Source organism: Anolis carolinensis, chromosome 5, assembly GCF_035594765.1.
Source record: "Anolis carolinensis isolate JA03-04 chromosome 5, rAnoCar3.1.pri, whole genome shotgun sequence".
NCBI classification, from domain to species: domain Eukaryota; kingdom Metazoa; phylum Chordata; class Lepidosauria; order Squamata; family Dactyloidae; genus Anolis; species Anolis carolinensis.
In genome coordinates this window covers 173622808-173643235 of record NC_085845.1, presented here as the reverse complement: position 1 = coordinate 173643235, position 20428 = coordinate 173622808, and the positions used below count along the sequence as shown (strand labels likewise).

General features: G+C 42.0%; 1 protein-coding gene across 3 annotated transcripts in view; it reads left to right on the top strand.

Moving 5' to 3' along the window:
• Positions 1 to 1202: 1202 nt before the first annotated feature.
• Positions 1203 to 20428, top strand: part of triobp (TRIO and F-actin binding protein) — an 87265-nt gene continuing 68039 nt past the window's right edge. For 2 of the 3 annotated variants that reach the window (XM_008110697.3, XM_008110695.3), the window contains exons 1-5: positions 1203 to 1310; positions 1612 to 1920; positions 6016 to 6206; positions 16715 to 16860; positions 19652 to 19781. In XM_008110697.3, the coding sequence (XP_008108904.1) occupies positions 6093 to 6206; positions 16715 to 16860; positions 19652 to 19781 (390 nt within the window). In that variant the 5' untranslated portion in view covers positions 1203 to 1310; positions 1612 to 1920; positions 6016 to 6092. Of the gene's footprint in view, positions 1311 to 1611; positions 1921 to 6015; positions 6207 to 16714; positions 16861 to 19651; positions 19782 to 20428 lie in introns of those variants that run through there. The other variant, XM_016993689.2, reaches the window with a different exon arrangement.

The window sequence follows — 20428 nt, the reverse complement described above, 5'->3', positions numbered from 1 at the left end:
TGCTCTTCTCCACACTCGCATGTCGTGGACTCCACTTTGTAGCCCCATTTCTGAAGCTTAGCTTTGCATCTCATGTTCAGCACCTTCAAAGTTGCCCAGTCTTCTGTGTGCCCAGGAGGGAGTCTCTCATTCAGTATCAGTCATGGATTGAGGTTCTGGGTTTTAGCCTGCCACTTTTGGACTCTTGCTTGCTGAGGTGTTCCTGCGAGTATCTCTCTGTACATATTAGAAAATGATTTCTTGATTGTGTTGTCGAAGGCTTTCATGGCCGGGATCACAGGGTTGTTGTATGTTTTCCGGGCTTTATGGCCATGTTCTAGAAGTATTCTCTCCTGGTGTTTCGCCCACATCTATGGCAGGCATCCTTAGAGGTTGTAAGGTATTTTCCTGTGTTCCAAAGATACCTCTGAGGATGCCTGCCATAGATGTGGGCGAAACACCAGGAGAGAATACTTCTAGAACATGGCCATACAGCCCAGAAAACATACAACAATCCTGATTTCTTGATTTAAGGCATTGATTTAAGGGACAGAGAGCTTCATCTATGCTGACGATCATGCCATCAACGCCCTATCAGAGATTTTGAAATGGTTGGACAGAAGTTTTCTGAAACTTTAGGTGCTCTTACTTCCTATTACAGGGAGTTATACTTAGGAGTGACCCTGGGCCGTGCTCTGACTTAAAAGAAGCACAAGCCAAAAGTGGATGCTAGAAATAATATTGTATGAAAGTTGACTGACAGAACCTGGGGATCACAAACATACACAGTAAAGACATCTGCCCTTGCACTTTGCTACTCTGCTGTTGAATACACATGCCCGGTGCGGAACACTGAGCTATGGCAATTAAAGTGGGAGTCAACCCGCATTAATTCTACAGTGTGGATGCACCCAAAGGGCCACAAATAAGAAGGCAAAGAGACAGAAGTGTTTCTCCAGGGGGAAGCGAAGCAATGGGGCTCGAAACAGATGCCGTGTCCTATTATGTGTGCCTTTCTCATTTCCCTTCTCATTAAGCATAAAGGCAACTCTGGTTTGGCACCAAAGCGAGGCAAGGGATTGCTGGAAGAGAAAGGCGGCCCTATAGAGAGGGAGAGGAACCAAGCTGTCTGCAGAGCCGCCAATGAGGACGCCGCATGCAAATAAGGGTGGTCCTTGCAGCCAATCAAAAGGTGCCGAGAGGGCGGGGCTTCCCACCGCCCCCTTGGAGAAAAGTTTGTATTCATTGCTTTTTTTAAAAGAGGACTGTAGACAGCGATAGAAGCGCTCCAGATGCGGCAGACGTGCAGTGTGGACGCTCAGTTCTGAAAGGTGAGTTGCTTAGCAGGAAGGAATATATTTTTTAAGTTGTAATTTAAAAGGGGCGTCTGAGGGTGCATCCACACTTTATAATTAATGCGGTTCTAAAGTGGTTTAACATCACTTTAACTGCTGTGGAATAGTGGAATCTGTATTTTAGGCCCTCTTAGGCACAAAGTACAATTCCCAAGACTCCATAGCACTGAGCCATAGTAGTTAAAGTGGTTTCGAACTGGCTTAATTCTACAATGTGCCATGCCATTATAGATGTCAATGAGAAAACAGCTTTTTTTATCCCTCTCTTTTTTCTCAGTTGCAGGGAGCAAGTCCAAGGCCTGTGTGGTTTTTTCCCCCCAGGTGATACCATAAAACGGCTTTCATTTGCGGGTAGCTGCAAATGTTTTTACACAACTGGAAGCTCCCTTGGAATCAGTCTCTTTAAGTGCATTGAGCGGTAATTAAAAACAGCAATTCTTTTTGAAGTCATGCAAGGAAGAAGCTGGGAAGCGTTTGTTCAATGGGAGGACTTGTCCCTGTTTGAGAAGGAGAATGATTTTTGACGCTTTAAAGAGTTTTCCTAAAGACTAACTTGAAGTGCTAACCCAGAAGCTGCTGTTTGGGGGTAAGAAATTGCATGCAAGTAAGAATGTCCATTTTCTTTTAGCACAGGTTGTCTTTTTATCTTGCTTCTATAAAGTAATGCAGAAAAAAAGCACACCCAGGTGGCAGTGAAGGGAAACACACTGGTATCACAGGTGTGTTACAGCTACTAGATTGCAAAGGGTTAATGGTTAACCCTTCCACACAGCTTAATAAAATCCCACATTATCTGCTTTGAATTGGGATATATGACAGTGTGGACTCTGATAGTCCAGTTCAAAGCAGATATTGTGGGTTAATGTGTTGTCGAAGACTTTCATGGCCAGAATCACAGGGTTGTTGTGAGTTTTCTGGGCTGTATGGCCATGTTCCAGAAGCATTCTTTCCTGACGTTTTGCCCACATGGCAGCAACCCAACAGACAAGAGTTCTTTCTCCCACCCTGGACCTTTCACAAATATATAAACGTTCCTTGCCTAGTTTCCAATATACCTCACAACCTACCTACCATAGATGTGGGTGAAATGTCAGGAGAGAATGCTTCTGGAACATGGCCATACAGTCCAAAAAACTCACAACAACCCAGATGTGGGTTATTTTGCCTTGATATTCTGAGTTATATGGCTGTTTGGAAGGGCCCATCTTTGGAGGCGCTTTTTCTCTAGTTATGTTCTTCTGACCATAAATAGTTGGGGTTTTTTTATCATGTCAGAAGTGACTTGAGAACACACTGCAAGTCGCTTCTGATGTGAGAAAATTGGCCATCAATCTACAGAGACGTTGCCCAGAGGACGCCCGGATGTGTTGCTGAGAGGCTTCTCTCAGGTTCCTGCAAGCTAGAGCTGACAGATGGGAGCTTACCCCATCTCACGGATTCAAACCTGTAACCTTCAGGTCAGCAACCCAACCTTCAGGTCAGCAGTCCAGCCAGCACAAGGCTTTAACCCATTGTGCCACTGCGGCTCACCATAAATAGGTTAAATGTAGCAGTAGGTTACTTCACATGATTATAAACCCAGGCCGTATCAGTATGGAAACATGCATTGATTGCTGTTAAAATTAACCCAGTTACACCCAGCATGTGCTTCTTTTTTTAAAAAATGTTCACCTCCCTTCTAAACTCTTTCCTTCTGCATGATCTTAGTTCTTAACGTTCCCCAATATCTGTGAAATGGAAATGAGAATTGATCTGCCTCACAGATGTGGTCAAAGGATGCTTTCATGTTATAAACTTAGGTGAAGACTTTCATGTTTGGAAAGGTAGCATTAATTTAAAAGGATGCCCTAACAGAGATACGCAGAGTCTGGGAAATGAGTTGTCGAAGGCTTTCATGGCCAGAATCACTGGGTTGCTGTGAGTTTTCCGGGCTGTATGGCCATGTTCCAGAAGCATTCTTTCCTGATGTTTTGCCTACAGGTATCCTCAGAGGTTGTGAGGCCTGTTGGAAACTAGGCAAGTTGGGTTTATATATCTGTGGAATAATGTCCAGGGTGGGAGAGAGAACTCTTGTCTGTTTGAGGCAAGTGTGAATGTTGCAGTTGGCCAACTTGATTAGCATTAAATAGCCTGACAGCTTCAATGCCTGGCTGTTTCCTGCCTGGGAGAATCCTTTGTTGGTCCTGATTGTTCCTTGTTTGGAATTCCCCTGTTTTTGAGTTTTGTTCTTTATTTACTGTCCTGATTTTAGAGTTTTTTTAAATAATGGTAGCCAGATTTTGTTCATTTTCATGGTTTCTTCCTTTCTGTTGAAATTGTCCACATGCTTGTGGACACAGCATATTATTTGAGAACACAGAAATGCTGGACCACTCTAACAACCATCATGTCAGACTACACAGAGAAACCACTGAAATCCACAAGCAGGTGAACAATTTCAACAGAAAAGAGGAAACCTTGAAAATGAACAAAAACTAGCTACCAATATTTTTAAAAACTCTAAACTCAGGACCATAAATAAAGAACAACACTCAGAAAACAGAGGAATTTCAGACAAGAAACAATCAGGGCCAGTTAACGCCACCCAACAAAGGATTCCCCCCGGCAGGAAGCTGCCAGGCTATTCAGTGTTAATTAAGCTGGCCAGTTGCTACAGTTACACTTGCCTCAACCAGACAAGAGTTCTTTCTCCCACTCTGGACATTATTCCACAGATATATAAACCTCAATTGCCTAGTTTCCAACAACTCACAACTTCTGAGGATACCTGCCATAGATGTGGGTGAAATGTGAGGAGAGAATACTTTTGGATCATGGCCATATAGCCTGGAAAACTCATAGCAACCCAGTCTGGGGAATATTGGGGGGTTCTGGGTGTGATAATTTTTTAAAAATGTCACTTCTCCATACTCTGAATAGATGAAAATGCTTTGGGTATGTAAATCAACAGTATGCCATGGAACAAATTGGGTAGAAAACACAGACATACTCTTATAGTTTGAAGTGCCAAAGAAGAGGCTTTTTATTCACTTTGCTGAGTTAACTGAGTGCAAGCTACTTTTTCACTTTGATTTTACTTTGCATCAGGCGAAATAAGCAAAACATAAAGGGGGGAGGTGAAAGGTGCGGAGATAAACAGGCATTTTAAAAGCAGCTGAAAAAGTGGAAGGGTAGAGAGTTAATAAGGCCTGTTCCCTATCAAGTGAAAGCACTGAGTATTCTTGGGTTGCCTCTTTTAAACAAGGCTAGCCAAAGCATAATGCAAACTGAAGGTTTCTCCTCAGCAGAGTTTGGGTGCAAATATCAGGTAACAGTTGTCATTCAAAATACCGTTGCTCCAAATTAGTTGGGATTAGCCTCTGTGCTCTAGTGATGCATTTCTAAAACTTCCAAATCTATAGACGACCTTCAGGATTAATTCACTGTCAACACATAATGAGCATGATCCTCAATATGCAGAAGAGCCTTCCTGGATCAAAATGAGATTGGGTAAAAGCCAAGAACACCCACTAGAAAGGGAAGCTGTGACCTTCTGGTAGATTATTGCCTCCTTTTTTGGCCACCCTTGCTCTAAGGCCTAAAGATATCAGAAAAGTTAATATTGTGGACTATCCATATCCCTGCTGTTAGGATCAGGGAGTTGTAGTTGGACAAAAACCAAACTTTGCCATGCTCAGGTCATAACCTCATCAACCTCTTAAATGCAGATGTTTGTAGTTTGGGGGGGGAGAGATATTTGGAGCCCAAACAGGTACGGCAGAAGCTGTGAGCACCCGCATGAGGATTTTATTCTCTCTTCACTAGATTTAAATGCATTTAGCATGACCCTTAATCTATTTCACTTGTTCCCAGAAGCAAGAAAGTAGCATTCCAGATGTTTTAGAGTACCGTTCCCACAGTCCCATATCACTGGCCACATCTGGCTTGGGATTCTGGGGGTTATTGGCCTAAATATCTGGAAGAGCAAAGATTTGTCACCCCTGCTCTGTTTGGCTTGAGGTATACAGTATCCTTCCACCTCATCTTGCCTCACAATAGCCTTCTGAGGTAGGCTAGTCTGAGTGGCAGTGTGTACATCTGCACTGGAAAATTAATGCAGTTTGACACCACTTTTAACTGCTGTAGCTTAATACTATGAAACCCTAGGGGAATTTGTTTTACAAGGTCTCTAGTCTCCTCTGCCAAAGAGTGCTGGTGGCTCATCAAACTACAGATCCCAGGGTTCCATGGCACTGAACCATGGCAGTTAAAGTGGTGCTAAATTGCATTAAATTCTTCACTGTAGATGCACCCAGTGACTGGCCAAGTCAAGTGTCATGGCTGCAGAGAATCTGAACTGTGGCTTACTTTGATACAACCTTAACCAGCCTGGTGCCTCCCAGATGTTATGGCAGTAACACAGGTGTGTGGCCCAGCATGTCTGCATTACACCATCCTGGTTCAAATGAATCAGCCCATATGGTAATAAAGATGTACAGTTCTCACATGGACGAAAGCTTTCTCATGTTTGGCCTACACATTCCCATACTACTGTTTGAAGATTTTGGCTCTGACGTGATTGGAGATCATTTCCTGCTGCTGTTGCCAATGAACACCAAGCTGTGTGTGAAACATTTTTTCTTTGATAAGGTTGGAGGAAACAGAAGGTGCTGATGTGTCTCCTATTATGATCCTTTCACAGCCATTCCTCTCCCCTCAAACCCCACGAACACTTGCTCCCCTGCATGCCTAAAGGACATTTCCTCCCCTGCATGGACCATGTCAGAAATGGCAGAACCTGTTACTTGTGAGAAGTTCGAGGCCAATGTGTTTGCCAAGAGCCGCTGCCAGAACTGTTTCCGAACAGTCGCTGCGCACCAGTGTGGTAACCAGGTGAGCTTACATTGGATATGCTTGTGGGTGGCACTGTTATGAGTATTTCATGAGGGTCGACCTGTTTCACGGCACTGTTTCTACAGGAAGCACAAGTAAGTATTTCCAAGTAGAGAAAAGTATAACTGAGGCAGAACACTCCTTAATAATAATAATAATAATAATAATAATAATAATAATAATAATAATAATAAAACTTTATTTATATCCCGCCACCATCTCCCCACAGGGACTCGGGGCGGCTTACATGGGGCAGTGGCCCAAACAACATAAGAACAAAATATAAGCAACACAATACAATCACAATATAAAAAGATAAAACAATAATACAATATATCAATATAAACAACAATACAAGATAAAAATTTCATTTAAAACACATAAATGGAAAGACCGTAATAAAAACAGGATAAATTATTAAAAACCCACTGGGGCTGATTAATTAATGACTATCTCCGAAGACCTGCCGAAACATCCAAGTCTTCAGTTGCTTCCTGAAGGAAGGTAGAGAGGGAGCCAACCTAATCTCCCTGGGGAGGGAGTTCCAGAGTCGGGGAGCCACGGCCGAGAAGGCCCTCTCTCTCGTCCCTACCAAACGCAGTTGTGAGGAGGGTGGAAGTGAGAGGAGGGCCTCCCCAGAAGATCTCAGCGATCGGGTGGGTTCATAGGGGACGATGCGGTCACGAAGATAGGCAGGTCCCGAACCATTTAGAGCTTTATAGGTAATAACCTGCACCTTGAATTGGGCCCGGAATATTATCGGCAGCCAGTGGAGCTGCTTGAACAGGGGGGTTGACTGCTCCTCCTTATCTATAGATTCGATAGTCAGGATTTTCACTTTCCCAGGCTCCAAAAATGTTAACCCTGGAAATGTCTGTAGGTCTTTGTCAGTCCTCCAGTGTGAGTCTGTTGCATGCCAAAGTATAGTCAAAAATAGGTTTTCAATTATCAAAAATATCAAAGGAATTTTGAAGCATATTCTCCACAAATACTTGACTCGTACCATATTTCTAATTGTTAGGGCAAACAAGTACAGAGATATTCAAGAGTCATTTTCTGCACCACATCATGACCCTGAGAATGAGGGAGAGGAAGAATTAAAAGAGGAGGTGGTTGGACATCTTGCTCTGATTTCTTTTGGGACCTAAAGTACACTGAGATCTGACCTTGGAGTACAGAATTGCCGCTCCTGGAGTAGAAACAGTCGCAACTACAACAATGAAATAATATAGAAAATTGACCCCTTTGACCCTCCAAAATTGGCAGAAATGTTTTGAAGGAGCCTACACAAATAGTCATGGAGTGCACACTTTCATCCTAGTTAAAGTCATCAGTTGTGAATCCCTCTAGGAATTTGAAAGTTTGATAATGCACAGTCTCAGAGCTGGCAGCACAAGGCTACCACATCCAGTGGCAGAGGCTTGACGATGGGGCAGGATCAGGTCTCCATGGATGTTTCTTTTCAGACTTTCTTTTGGGGGTGGAGGTATGTAATAAAACAAGTAACTTTTTCAAGCTCTGATGTATTACTTTGCCCCAAATTTGATATAGACATGCAGGGAGATATGGAATAAGCTTCTCTTGAAGACCCAGTGTTGTGTAGTGGTTTGAGCATTGAACCAGAGCTCCAAGATTAAAATCCCTGATCATCCCTTTTGGTTACCTTGGGCAAGTCACCCTCATTTTAGAGCAGTTGTTCCCAACCATTGGGTCTCCAGTTGTTTTGGACTGTAACTCCCAGAAATCTCAGCCAGTTTACCAGCTGTTAGGAATTGTAGGAACTGAAGTCCAAAGCACCTGGAGGCCCAAAGGTTAAGAACCACTGCTTTAGAGGATGGCAGTGGCAAACCCCTCTGAAGAAATCTTGCCAATGATTGTCTGGGTTGCCATAAGCCAAAAAGGACTTGAAGGCACCAACCAAACAAGCTTTTTTCAACCCCTCCTCTCCTCATTGTCTTCCTACCTTTACTCCCTGCCCTACTATAATTGCTCTTAATTTTTCTCATTACCAGACAACTGGGCCTCATCTTATACTAATTACTTCCCGTTCTCCAACTGGAATTGCTGGCTAAGCTTGTACTTGGTATCTGACCCAAAATCAATTACATTAGCTTCTGTGCTCATTGCAGTGAATTTGACAGTTGTTTTCTTGAACCTCTGTAGCTGTGCTGGTTGGAAGTTGATGGCTGTATTGAGAGACTACCTGGTTGGGTAGGACTGCCATACTTGAGGAAGGACCCAGTTGCCCTTTTTAAATAATGAGACTTGTGTAGAAGTAAAAATTGCCAATGGTCAGCTTCTCTCACCCTTCAGACTTGGGAGGTGACAGACTGCACCTGCTGACTTTTTTCTTTTCTTTTCAGACACTGTTGTATCATAGTCAGGTGACGCACTTGTATTTTGAAGTATACCTTGGTCTTTCCCTGCAATTTCCATTTTCTAGTCCAGCAAACAAGGACTAATGGCAACATCCTATTTTAGGGCATCATGTGGAGGTCAGTGGATTCAGTTTAGTGACTTCCATTTTGTGATAAAATATGGGGATGATAGGAATGATTGGGAAAGGAGTGAGGAAGAAAAATCCCCAAACTTTCAAAGTCCACTAACATGGGCTTTGAAAGACACCATAGGGACCATAGATATTGTGCTAATAAAATATTTGGGGTTCTGGGAGGAGATGCAAAATGCTGTAAATGGGACCTTTATGGCTGCTTTGTGGAGTAGCTGTCCCATTTTGGAATTGGCTAATGTTGTCATGTCTTTAACGTCCGCATGACAGATAGCTATTCATCTGGAGCAGTGTTTCTCAAATTCTGCTCCTCCAGGTGTTTTGGACTTCATTTCCCACAATTCCCAACAGCTGATATGCTGGCTGGGATTTCTGAGAGCTGAAGTCCAAAACACCTGGAGATGCACAGTTTGAGAAACCATGATCTGGATGAACCTTCTCTATTTAACAGTGTCATCATGCATTTCAGTGCTTATTAATTATATGTTTATGTCCCATTTTTCTTTCATTGAGCTAAAAGTGGTATATATGACGCTCCTCCCCTGTTCCCAGTGTGACCTTACAACAATCTTGTGATTTAGATCAGGCAGAGAGAGAATGAGAGAAAGTGACTGGCCCAAAGCCATCCATTGAGCTTCATCAATACATGGGACTAGAGCTTAGATTATCCATGTTGTAGCCTAACACATTCACTGCTTCATCCCACTGACTTGCATTTTGCTTTATAATCTCTGCTCAAAATATTATCCAAATCCAGCAGTTCTTGAGAAACAGCAGATTGCCTTGAGCAGTGGTTCCCAACCTTTTTTTGACCAGGGGCCACTTTGACGAGGGACCACTCTCCAAAATTAGTACCAAAATGGTTACGAATCAATTTTTGGTCAACTTTAGGTTCGGTTTGGTTATTTGGGGTGCTGATTCAGAAAATTGCATTGGATAGACCACGTCAGCTCTAGTTTCTGACACAGAACATCTGCCATCCAGTAGTCGCTATCTACTCGCCCACTTCTCACTCCCATGTAGTTCTTTTTTAAAAAGCCTGGAATGGCAATCTTGCAATGAGTGAAGTACCATAGATGTTACATCATCAACATCATGATGTTATTGTTTTATTTATATGCTGCTCTTTTCCCAATAATGGCACGTAGGGTGGCTAACAACAATATAAAAATCAGAATAATAGTATAAGATTAAAAAACAATTAAGCAGTTTGTAAATTAAAACATTAAATATTAAAATGTGTTTAAACATTACATAATACTCTAGCCAGCTGTTTCTGATGAAAAGAGCAGAAAATAAATGATTGTAAATTATGAAACCATATGTGCTGGTTTCATTGTTGGCTTTGCAGAACAAATAATGTTTCTTCCTACACTAACTAAAACTTACTCTGCATGTCTCCTCCGAATAAGTCTGATTAAGTTCAGTGGAACTTACTCCTAGGTGACCTTATGTGTGTTTGTAGCCTTGATCACTGTGTCAGGGGTTTGATTAGGAAGGGAACTGGGGTGGTAGTTTCAGTAGTGTTAAGTCCCATGGGTTTACTTATGAGACCAATGTGGATCTTCTTATAGTTGTGACAGGAAGCCATAAGGGCAGATTGTGATCAAGGTTATTTCACCACATCTCAAAATAGGCTTGAAGCGCCATCTGCATCACAAACTGGGGTTTCTTATTGAAGTGAGAGACCAGTTCTGGGAAATCACAGAGGATATTCAGAATTATCTTTAAGAGATACGTATTCTACTAGCAGAAAGAAATTTCCCAGGATTTGAGTCACAAGCAACAGAAACCTTGAAAACAAATCCATTGTTGCAACACTGTTAGCTGTTTCTGGGTACAATTAAAAAGCTAGGGTTATGACCTGTAAATCCCTGTACAATCAGGGGCTAGGCATTTTGAAAGACTGCATTTCCCATACTACAATTTACTTACGTTTTAACATTTTTAGGGGAGGCACATTTCTTAGTCCCACCACTGTCAGATACACATCTGGGAGGGATGCAAGAGAGGACTTTCTTGGTGTGCATCTACATTGTAGAATGACTGCAATTTGACACAACTTCAACTGCCATGGCTCAGTGCCACAGAATCCTGGGAGTTGTAGTTTAACAAAGTCTTCGGCCTTCTCTGCCAAAGAGTGCTGATGTTTCACCAAATGGGAACTAATATTATTCCATAGTATTAAACTAGGACAGGTTTTTTTTGTATCAGGAGTGACTTGAGAAACTGCAAGTAACTTCTGGTGTGAGAGAATTGGCCGTCTGCAAGGACATTGTCCAGGGGACGCCCGGATGTTGTGAAGTTTTACCATCCTTGTGGGAGGCTTCTGTCATGTCCCCGCATGGGGAGCTGGAGGTTACAGAGGGAGCTCATCTACGCTCTCCCTAGATTCCAACCGTCAGCCTTCAGGTCAGCAACCCAACCTTCAAGGCAGCAGTCCTGCCAGCACAAGGGTTTAATCCATTGCGCCATAAGGAGCTCTGCCAGGACAGTTAAAGTGGTGTCAAACTGCATTCATTCTACACAGTGTAGATTCATCTTTAGTGGTTGCTCCCAGACTCTGCAACTCCCTGCTGAAGGAAGCAAGATTGGCTCCATCTTTATTCTCACAGCTTCTGTCCTTGTTGTGGACTTTCAAGCTGTTTGCAACTTACAGTGACCCTAAGGTGAACCTATCATGGAGTTTTCTGAGGCTAAATGTGTATGATTTGCCTGGTTGAACTCAGTTTTCCAGAATTATAGTCCAATGCTAAAAGATATTTTTTGTTCAGGCAGACCTTTGGAGTCTAACTCAGAGGTGAGATCATTGAGATTCCCCATCCTCCTCCATCGTTGCCAGTACTGGCTAGGACAACCGGGAGTATTAGGCCAAAAACATCTGGAGGGCCCCAGCTGTTTACCCTGTTCTAACTGGTTGAGTGCCAGTTTTGCCTTTTACCATTGTGTTTTTTTAATGGTTTTGTTTTCATGTTGTGTTTTTAATCAAGAGGGTTTTTTTCTAATCTGTGTTGTGTTACTGCTAGTTGTTTTTCATGTTCTTTTAGATGGGAAGCTGGAGGGCAATAAATACATAAATAAACACAACTTGTGAATGCTGCTGTGGGGAACTGTGCCTTTAGTGCTACTACACTTAAGTGTAAGATACTACACTTAGAAGAATGAAATGCACAGATATAGTATGGGTGGCATCTGACTTGGCAACTGTACACGTGAAAGAGATTTAGGAGTCTTAGTAAACCACAAGCGGAACATGAGTCAGCAGTGTGATGTGGTAGCTAGAAAAGCCAACGTGATTCTAAATTAAATCAATAGGATTATTGCATCTGACTGTGGGAAGTGAAAGCATCACTCTATTCTACGTTGTTCAGAACCAGACACAGTACCTGGAGTACTGTGTCCAGTTCAGGGCATCACGATTCAAGAAGGCTATTGATAAGCTAGAACATGCCTAGAGAAGGGTAACCAAAATGATCAAAGTTCTGAAAACCAAGCCTTTTGAGGAACAGCTTCTGGAGCTGGGTATGTTTAGCTTGAAGGAAAACTGAGAGGGGACATGATGTTTAAATATTTGCAAGCATGTCACACTGAGGAAGGGGCAAGCTTGGGTTTTTCCTACTCTAGAGACTTGGACACAGAGAAATGGATTCAAGCTGCAGAAAAAGAGATCCCACCTAAATTTTAAGACCACCTTCCTGACAGTTTATTTATCACATCAGTAGCAAAACTGAGGGTACAGTTGTAATGTATTTAGAAACACAAAGTTAAAAAACCTTGGCATTATACTAAATGTCCTTTGACCGGAATCTGGCCACTTGACGTGCCTCTTGTATCGCTGTGAGAAGGTCCTCCATTGTGCACATGGCAGGGCTCAGGCTGCAATTTAGCAAGTGGTCTGTGGTTTGCTTTTCTTCACACTCGCATGTCACAGACTCCACTTTGTAGCACCATTTCGGAAGGTTGACTCTGCATCTCGTGGTGCGAGAGCACAGTCTGTTCACTGTCTTCCATGTCGTCCAGGATGGAATCTCTCTTCTGGTCTCAGCCATGGATTCAAGTTCCAGGTTTTAGCCTACCACTTTTCGACTCTTGCTTGCTGAGGTATCCCTGCGAGCATCTCTGTAGCTCTTAGAAAGCTATTTCTTGATTTAAGGCATTGGCGTGCTGGCTGATATCCAAACAGGGGAGTTAAAGCTGTTCAGCTCGGAGTGTGGTGGGGTCGCCTTCTCTCGAGGTTTTTAAGCTGAAGCTGAATGATCATTTTATTTCACCATGTCTATTGTATTCCTGGTTACTGGTTTGTTGAGGTTTGCTTTATGCAGTTTTAATGCTGCTTTTATATTTTGCTGCTTTAATTGTGTTATTGGACTGTTGTATGTTATATTTTTAACTACGTTTTTAGTTGGTGAACTTTGCTGTGTGTCCTGGGCCTGGTCCTGCTTGTAAGCTGCCCTGAGTCTCTTTGGGAAAATGGTGGCAGGGTATAAAAATAAATTTATTATTATTATTTTATTATGACACAGCAAACAAAATAGATATGCTGGATTTCGTATCACAAAATCAGAAGTCGAACACTTCCCAAGTGTCTAGGACTGTGTGATGTATTTTCGGATGATGCGTGCAGATCCCAGTAGGGTGGCCTTTTGCAGTTGGCAGATCGTGATTTTGTCAATGTCTATTGTTTCCAAATGCCGGCTGAGATCTTTTGGCACGGCACCCAGTTATTATTATTATTAATGACACCCATCGGGAGTGCTTTGATTATATTTTCCTGCATGGCAGAATGGGGTTGGACTGGATAGCCCTTGGGGTCTCTTCTATGGTTCTATACTATCCTGTGTTTATGTGCCCTTAGGATACAGATCTCATTGACATTGCAGCTCCTCCCCTCCTGGTCTTTTTTGCTTTTTCGTGAGCCTTTCTCTTTTATGCAGATTAAGATTGAAAAAGTCAGGGTGGAGTGAGTCACCTGTTGGCACCTGGCTTGCCCACCTCTCCCTGGCTGGGCAGGTGTAAGCCCCATCCCTCCCTCTGCAGTGCCAGCTGGTATCCTGTTCACAAAGGGTTTCGTGTTGTTCATTGCTGGGCCAGATCAGCCTAAGATTATGAAATAGTAATGAGGTTCCCTCTCTCCCCCCACTGCCTCCCCCCAGCCCTGGTCCTCTAGAGTTTCCTCCTGGCTCGGCTACTGTCTGCTCAGAGTCCTTCCCCCCCTGAGCTTGAGCAGGACAATGGAGGGGACGTGGAGGTGCTGACAGGGACCCTCCCTTTCGGGATCATAACCTGCAAAGGTAACTGGGCGGAGGTGGGATGGGGGATGATATATATCCACACTCTCCTTGCAATGAGAGGAAGCTCTTAAAGGGACAGGCAGAGTTGAGATTTAGCAGGTAGACCAGGATAGAGAAGCTTCTGGTCTATTTCATTTGCTTTTGATTTGACTCTTGTTAGCTCCCTTTTCCAATGCAGGCAGTGCTTCCCATTCTGTCATTTGGCTTTACAACTCCAAACTGCTTTCCTCATGCTATTGTTGGTTCTGGTGTGTGGAGATACTTTAACCCAGTGGTTCACAAACTCTGCTCCAGATGTTTTGGACGTCAGCTCCCACAATGCCTAACAACTGGTAAGCTGGCTGGGATTTCTGGGAGCTGAAGTCCAAAACACCTGAAGGAGAGCAGTTTGAGGAAAACAGTACCCATGCACTTACAGAACTGGAAGAGGAGTCTCTGTTGTTGTAGTACACATGGGATTTGCAGGGTCAAAAATAAGGGATTTATTGAGTTGCTCAGGTTATGGTGTCATTTTCCAGCTCTGCCCCAGGCAGTCCACAGATAGATATACCAAATAATGGAGTTGGAAGAGACCACAAGGGTCATCCAGTCCAATTCCCTGACAGGCAGGAAAATATAGTCAGAGCATTCCCAACAGATGGCCTTCTAGCCTCTGCTTACAAACATCCAGAGAAGGGGATTCTATCACACACTGAAGCAGCATATTCCCCAATCAAAAAGCTCTAAATCTCATAAAGTTCTTCCTATTGACTGGGCCTAAAGGTACCAGATCCTATCAAATCTTGGAAGCTGAGCAGGCCCAGTCCCGGTTATTACATAGATGGGAAACTGCCCAGAAATGCCGGTCTTGTATGCTACATTTCAGAGGAAGGGACTGGCAACACCGCCTCTGAGTATGATGTTCATGTAGTCTCCATAAGTCTAAAAATAATTTGAAAACACCTAGTCACACACAGAGCATCCTGTTGCAAGTTATCCTTGTTATACAAAATATTTTGGGATGCATTAGTTTTCTATAGCCAGTTAAGAGCCACAGACTCTACAAAAGACCTGTGTCTGGTGAAGATAAAGTCTGATACTCTAGTTTTGTGATATGGCTCAGTGGTTTGGATTGTCTTTGTTTAGCTTTCATCCTTCAGGAGACCTTGTAATGTTGGAGGAAATAAACAAGCCGTTATATGTTGGGAATTGTTGTAGAGCAAGACGGGGTCCCTTGAAGAGACGGAGATGATCAGCAAACACAGTATGCAGTCTCTTTCTGTTGCATGACCTAGCCTGGCTGTCAAGGTGCAAGGGTCAAGATAGTTGCATTAGTCCAGTGCAGAAGGCCATGTGCAGCATGTGCTATCGATTGCTAGATAGGAGATCAATTGGTAGGACATATTATTTCTATTTTTGTTTTCCCAATGTTTTGGTTCAGACTTCTTCAAGTTTGGACTATATTGTTAAATGAAGTGCGTAAATGGTACAAAGGAAGAAATTGATGTTCATAGAATGCTGCGAATATCAACTTTTGTGGAATGTTGAATTGTTCAGGATGCCACACTCCAAGATGCTAGCGCTGGCAATATCTATGAGGTTTGAAGGGATTTTCGACACCACTCCCAAATTTGATGCTGCCTAGGTGACTTTCAGATAGGAAAGAGTCTTCCAGGCAATTTTTTGCCATATACAGAAGGGAATATATATCTATATCTATATCTATATCTATATATAGGAACATGTAGACCCTGAAAATCAGGATTTGATTCCCTGCTCAGCCATGGAAACTCATTGGGTGACCTTGGGTGAGTCGCACACTTTCAGCCCCAGAAAACCAATTATATGGTTGTTTTAGAGCAGTGGTTCCTAACCTTTGGACTTCAACTCCCAAAATCCCAGCCAGCTTACCAGCTATTAGGAACTGTGGGAGCTGAAGTCCAAAACACCTCGAGGCCCAAAGGTTGGAAACCATTGCTTTAGAGTCACCATAAACTTGAAGGCACACAACATCAAAGTTTGCTTTTTGAGAGCCACTGTGGTGTAGTGTTGGACTATGATTCTGTAAATCATCCCATGACAAGTTCGCATCACGGTTGACATAAGTCATAAATAATTTGAAGGCACAAAGTGTTCTCAAAGTTAATAACACAAATTAAAAACAATGGTGATATAAAAAGAACAAAATTATAACATTCACTTTACTAGCACAAATAGGATCATGAACCTGTGAAATATATGTAACCCTTTGTAATGATGAAGATTGTAACTCAAAAGTTGTTTAAACTGGCAAACCAGTTATCTTGAAACTACTGATGGGACAGATTGGTACTGTACTATACTTGTCTAGTCAAGGGGCCACCACCAATGACATGATGTATTACTTGAATATATACCCATAAATGTTTTGAAGATGGTGGATTATGTAACATCCAGAGAGAAATTAATATTGTTGCTGCGCCAGGCGGAGGAGCAGAATAACAATGAAAAGAAGTGACACTTACTGCTTTCCTAAACAAGACGTTTATAATAGGGAAGGCGGCATCTTTGTAAATTGTGTTACTTAATATGCAAGCTTTAAGTTTGCACTGAACTCTTCATGAACCAGAATGAAAAAGTATCTAAGGAGAATGCAGCCACAGTTGATACTCGCCTTTTCCTCAAGTTTGCCTCTTGAGTTCTGCAAAACAAATGGTAGGGTGATAATGGACCATCTTTTCTTCCGATAGGAAGTGAAGGAAAAAGCCGTGAAAACATCTGACTTTGCTGTGGATAGCAAGGAGTCCAGTGCCTGTGACCCATGGGACCCACTGTGCATTTTGGTGCCCCAGTGTGAGCTCTACGTCTGCGTGGGCTCCGAGGACAAAACTGAGAGGTAAGTGCTCTGCTGGTGAGTCTGGAGGAAGACAACAGATTATATTTATTCATTTGATAAAATAATGTTCCCAGGGCATTATACAAAGGAATAAAAGCCATTTAGGGGTGGATAGCCCCTGCTTTATGAATGATCAAGAAGGTACATAGAAAAATGTTTTGTTTTTCATGTCAGGAGCGACTTGAGAAACTGCAAGTCGCTTCTGGTGTGAGAGAATTGGCCGTTTGCAAGGATGTTGCCCAGGGGATGCCTGGATGTTTGATGTTTTACCATCCTTGTGGGAGATTTCTCTCATGTCCCTGCATGGAGCTGGAGCTGACAGAGGGAGCTCATCCACATTCTCCCCGGGTTGGATTCAAACCAGCAACCTTCAGATCAGCACAAGGGTTTAACCCATTGCAGCACTGGGGCTCCTAGCAAAATGGTGGGAGTGATCTACATGTGAGATTTAAATGCCACTTTTGCTGAGGCCCTCACTTTAGATATGTGGACTACAATTCCCATCATCCAATAAGATGTTAATGAAATCCATTTTCTGGTCCTCACTCTGCTCATTGGGTCATTCTCAGTTTAGTTTACCTTACAGGTTTATTGTTAAGGATAAAATAGGAAGAGGGAAAGGGTGACCTGTGCATGGCTCCTTGAGCAATTTGAACGAAGGCTGGAATAAATGTCTCATAAATTAATAATCCTATTGTAATACATGGATAGTACTGTTTGCTAGGGCGGCACCTTGTTAAAGAAGTATGAAATGAGTTTTAAAGTGATTATTGAATTAGATCTTGCATATTCCCAAGTGAATGGTTTCACAGAGTCATTCCTTCAAGTTGTACATTCATATTTATATTGCTGCCTATATATATCCCACAACAGATCTTCAGTGTTTAGGTGTAGGGAGGAGGAGGATGCTTATGCATTGCCACAAAAGAGGAAACACATACATAAACAAAAAGAGAGTAAAGGAGAGTGCAGAACTGCATAAAATTTGCATACACTGATTTTATGTCTATATGTAAAATGAAATGCATCTTGTCATAGCAAGAAAAATGATGAGCAGGCAGGGCCATAGACAGGAAAAACATTGGGGGGGGGGGTGTGAAACTTTTTTTTAGCAAATCATGAAGAGTAGTTTCATAACACAAAATAATTTAGAAACCAGGCTCCATCGATAAACTTCCGTGGACACTCAAGACAGATAAACTTCAATGGACACTCATGGGGATTTGGTTAACTGGTTAAAATTCATGAGTAAACCAGGATTTTTTAAAACCTAAGTTTATGATTCTTTCCTTTTAAACTGAGTTTGGATTGAGCAGCTTTTCAAATAGAGGACTACCTTCTGTAAGCAGGACATATAGCTACTCTCGAGGGAAGGGAGAAATCCTTGCACAAGAGGAGTTTCTAGAATACTTAACATTTACAAAAAGAACAATGCTTGTAAATATTTCAGTTTTATCAGGGATAGCATTTTTGTCTATTAACAATGTTTTAAATTAAGTGGTTAAAAGTTATGGTACTCCTCCTCCTCAATATTTGTTACCCATGGCTCAAGATGGGGTACAACGTGGTTAAAACACACAGATATAATATATAGTACTATTAAAATGCATAAATTAAAATACACAGAACAACGACTGACACAAATACTAATAAAATATAAGGTTAAAATTCATAGTTTATTGCCATTTATTTACAAAGTGTATTTGTTCATAAAACTGTGCAGCAGTTTTCAATGACTATAAAGTATGTAGTTGGCTCTCCCCATTTACAAGTTTAACTTTTGCTGATTTGATTATTCACAGATTTGATTAAAATGGTCTCTCCAGGCATCCCTAAAGCTTTCCAGTACTACTCTGTTTAATTTCCTTGCTCTGAAGAACCTAAAGAGTCCTAGATGATGATATCTCAGATTTGAAAAAAAAAAAGCATTTTCATTTACAAAGTTTCCATGCCCATGGGTACCCTGTGTCCCTGCACCCAGCACATGTGGAGGACTGGCTGTTTTAAAAAGTATAGTGTTTATTTGGAGTTACAACCACCTTGGAAGTCCTCAGATATGGCACACACATCGCGTTATTTATGTACTGACTGGATCTGCATCTGGATCCAGGCAGTTTTCTGTCTGTGTATTAATCAAACACTACTTGATTAGTACCAACAAGATTTCTGTAACATGTCCCTGTAAATACTGACATACCTTATAGGACTTTTGGAGGATTTAATGAAGTAGGGTTTGTTCTCAGCTCTTAAAAAGCAAAATAAATTCACATTTTTTGAAGGCTACTTTGGTCGACAGGACTGGACAAAGAGGTTGTTGGTTCTGTTTCTTCCATCCATTGTTCATATAGCTCTATGATGGATTCACCCAAAGGCTGAGATTGTTTTGTTGCTCACCATAAGTGATGCTATAATAATTTAAAGATGGGAAAATTTGGTAAGTTGGGCATTGGAGGTGAATTATTTTGCCACCAGAATTTTACCAGTAAGCCACATATTTTTTGAGGTAGGCAGATAGCATTGCAATGCAGAATCACAAATCCTGGAGGTTTCTGGAGGTGATATTCTCTTTTTCAGATCCTCACCCATTTTCCAGATTAAAGGAGAGGTTCAGGACCACAACAACCTATTGTCTGCATAGTTCCCATACTGGTTTAAAGTTACATGTTGTTGTCACTGCTGTTGACTGTCTTAATGTGAGCCTTTATCCTACCATAAGCATATCACTTACAGTAGTGCTCTGTATTTGAAATTTGGGTTGGTTGTTAATCATGTATGTCTTACCTGCCCACAGCTGGCAGGAAAGTTTGGAGTACACTCAGCTTAGCTGCAAAGTTGAAGACGAAACTGAAGAAGCCAGTCCTTGTCCTGATGCCAACACACTTCTTGGCATTGAGACAGACACCAATGACACGCTTCCCACGGTGAGATGGAAGTGTGTTTGTATGCATATTACTGGTATTTGTTAACCTGAAACTTGCACCCTTCTTTTTTAAATAAATAAAGCTGTAATTTTTCTGAGCTTCCTTAAATGCCTGCTGTAGGGCACTTCTGCAAAGTCAACCTTTAAACTCATTTTAAAGAGCCATTTGACATCTGATCTATGATTGTTGGTGATCTAAGATTACGAGATATTGCCACCCAAAGTGTTTACCTTTTGGTGACCAGTTGCAAAGCAATACAATTATAATTGCAAGGTGGAGAGTTGAGTCAAGTCATGTACTGAGACAAAGATCTTTAATTATTTAAGAGAGGGCTGTTTCTCTCTATGAGTTAAGTATATTGTGCAGTTAACAAGTTTTTCCTGCCAGCAGGTGGAGCCACCTAGATATCCCATGAAGTAGTTTTTTGGGTAACTTGCTAAAAGAGCTCCATTGTTTGTTTTTGACCTCTCAGTGGCCTTAGATCATGGTACTTTTATAGACTGTGAGTTGTTTATGGATTGGTGTTAGAAGGCTTGACTCCACTCTTTGGTAAATGAGATGATGCTGTTATCGAGCCAAAATTTAGGGGTTCTCCTCTGAAATAGGGAGACTCAATGCCTTCCGGTTGCAGGTTTGAAAATGTGCCG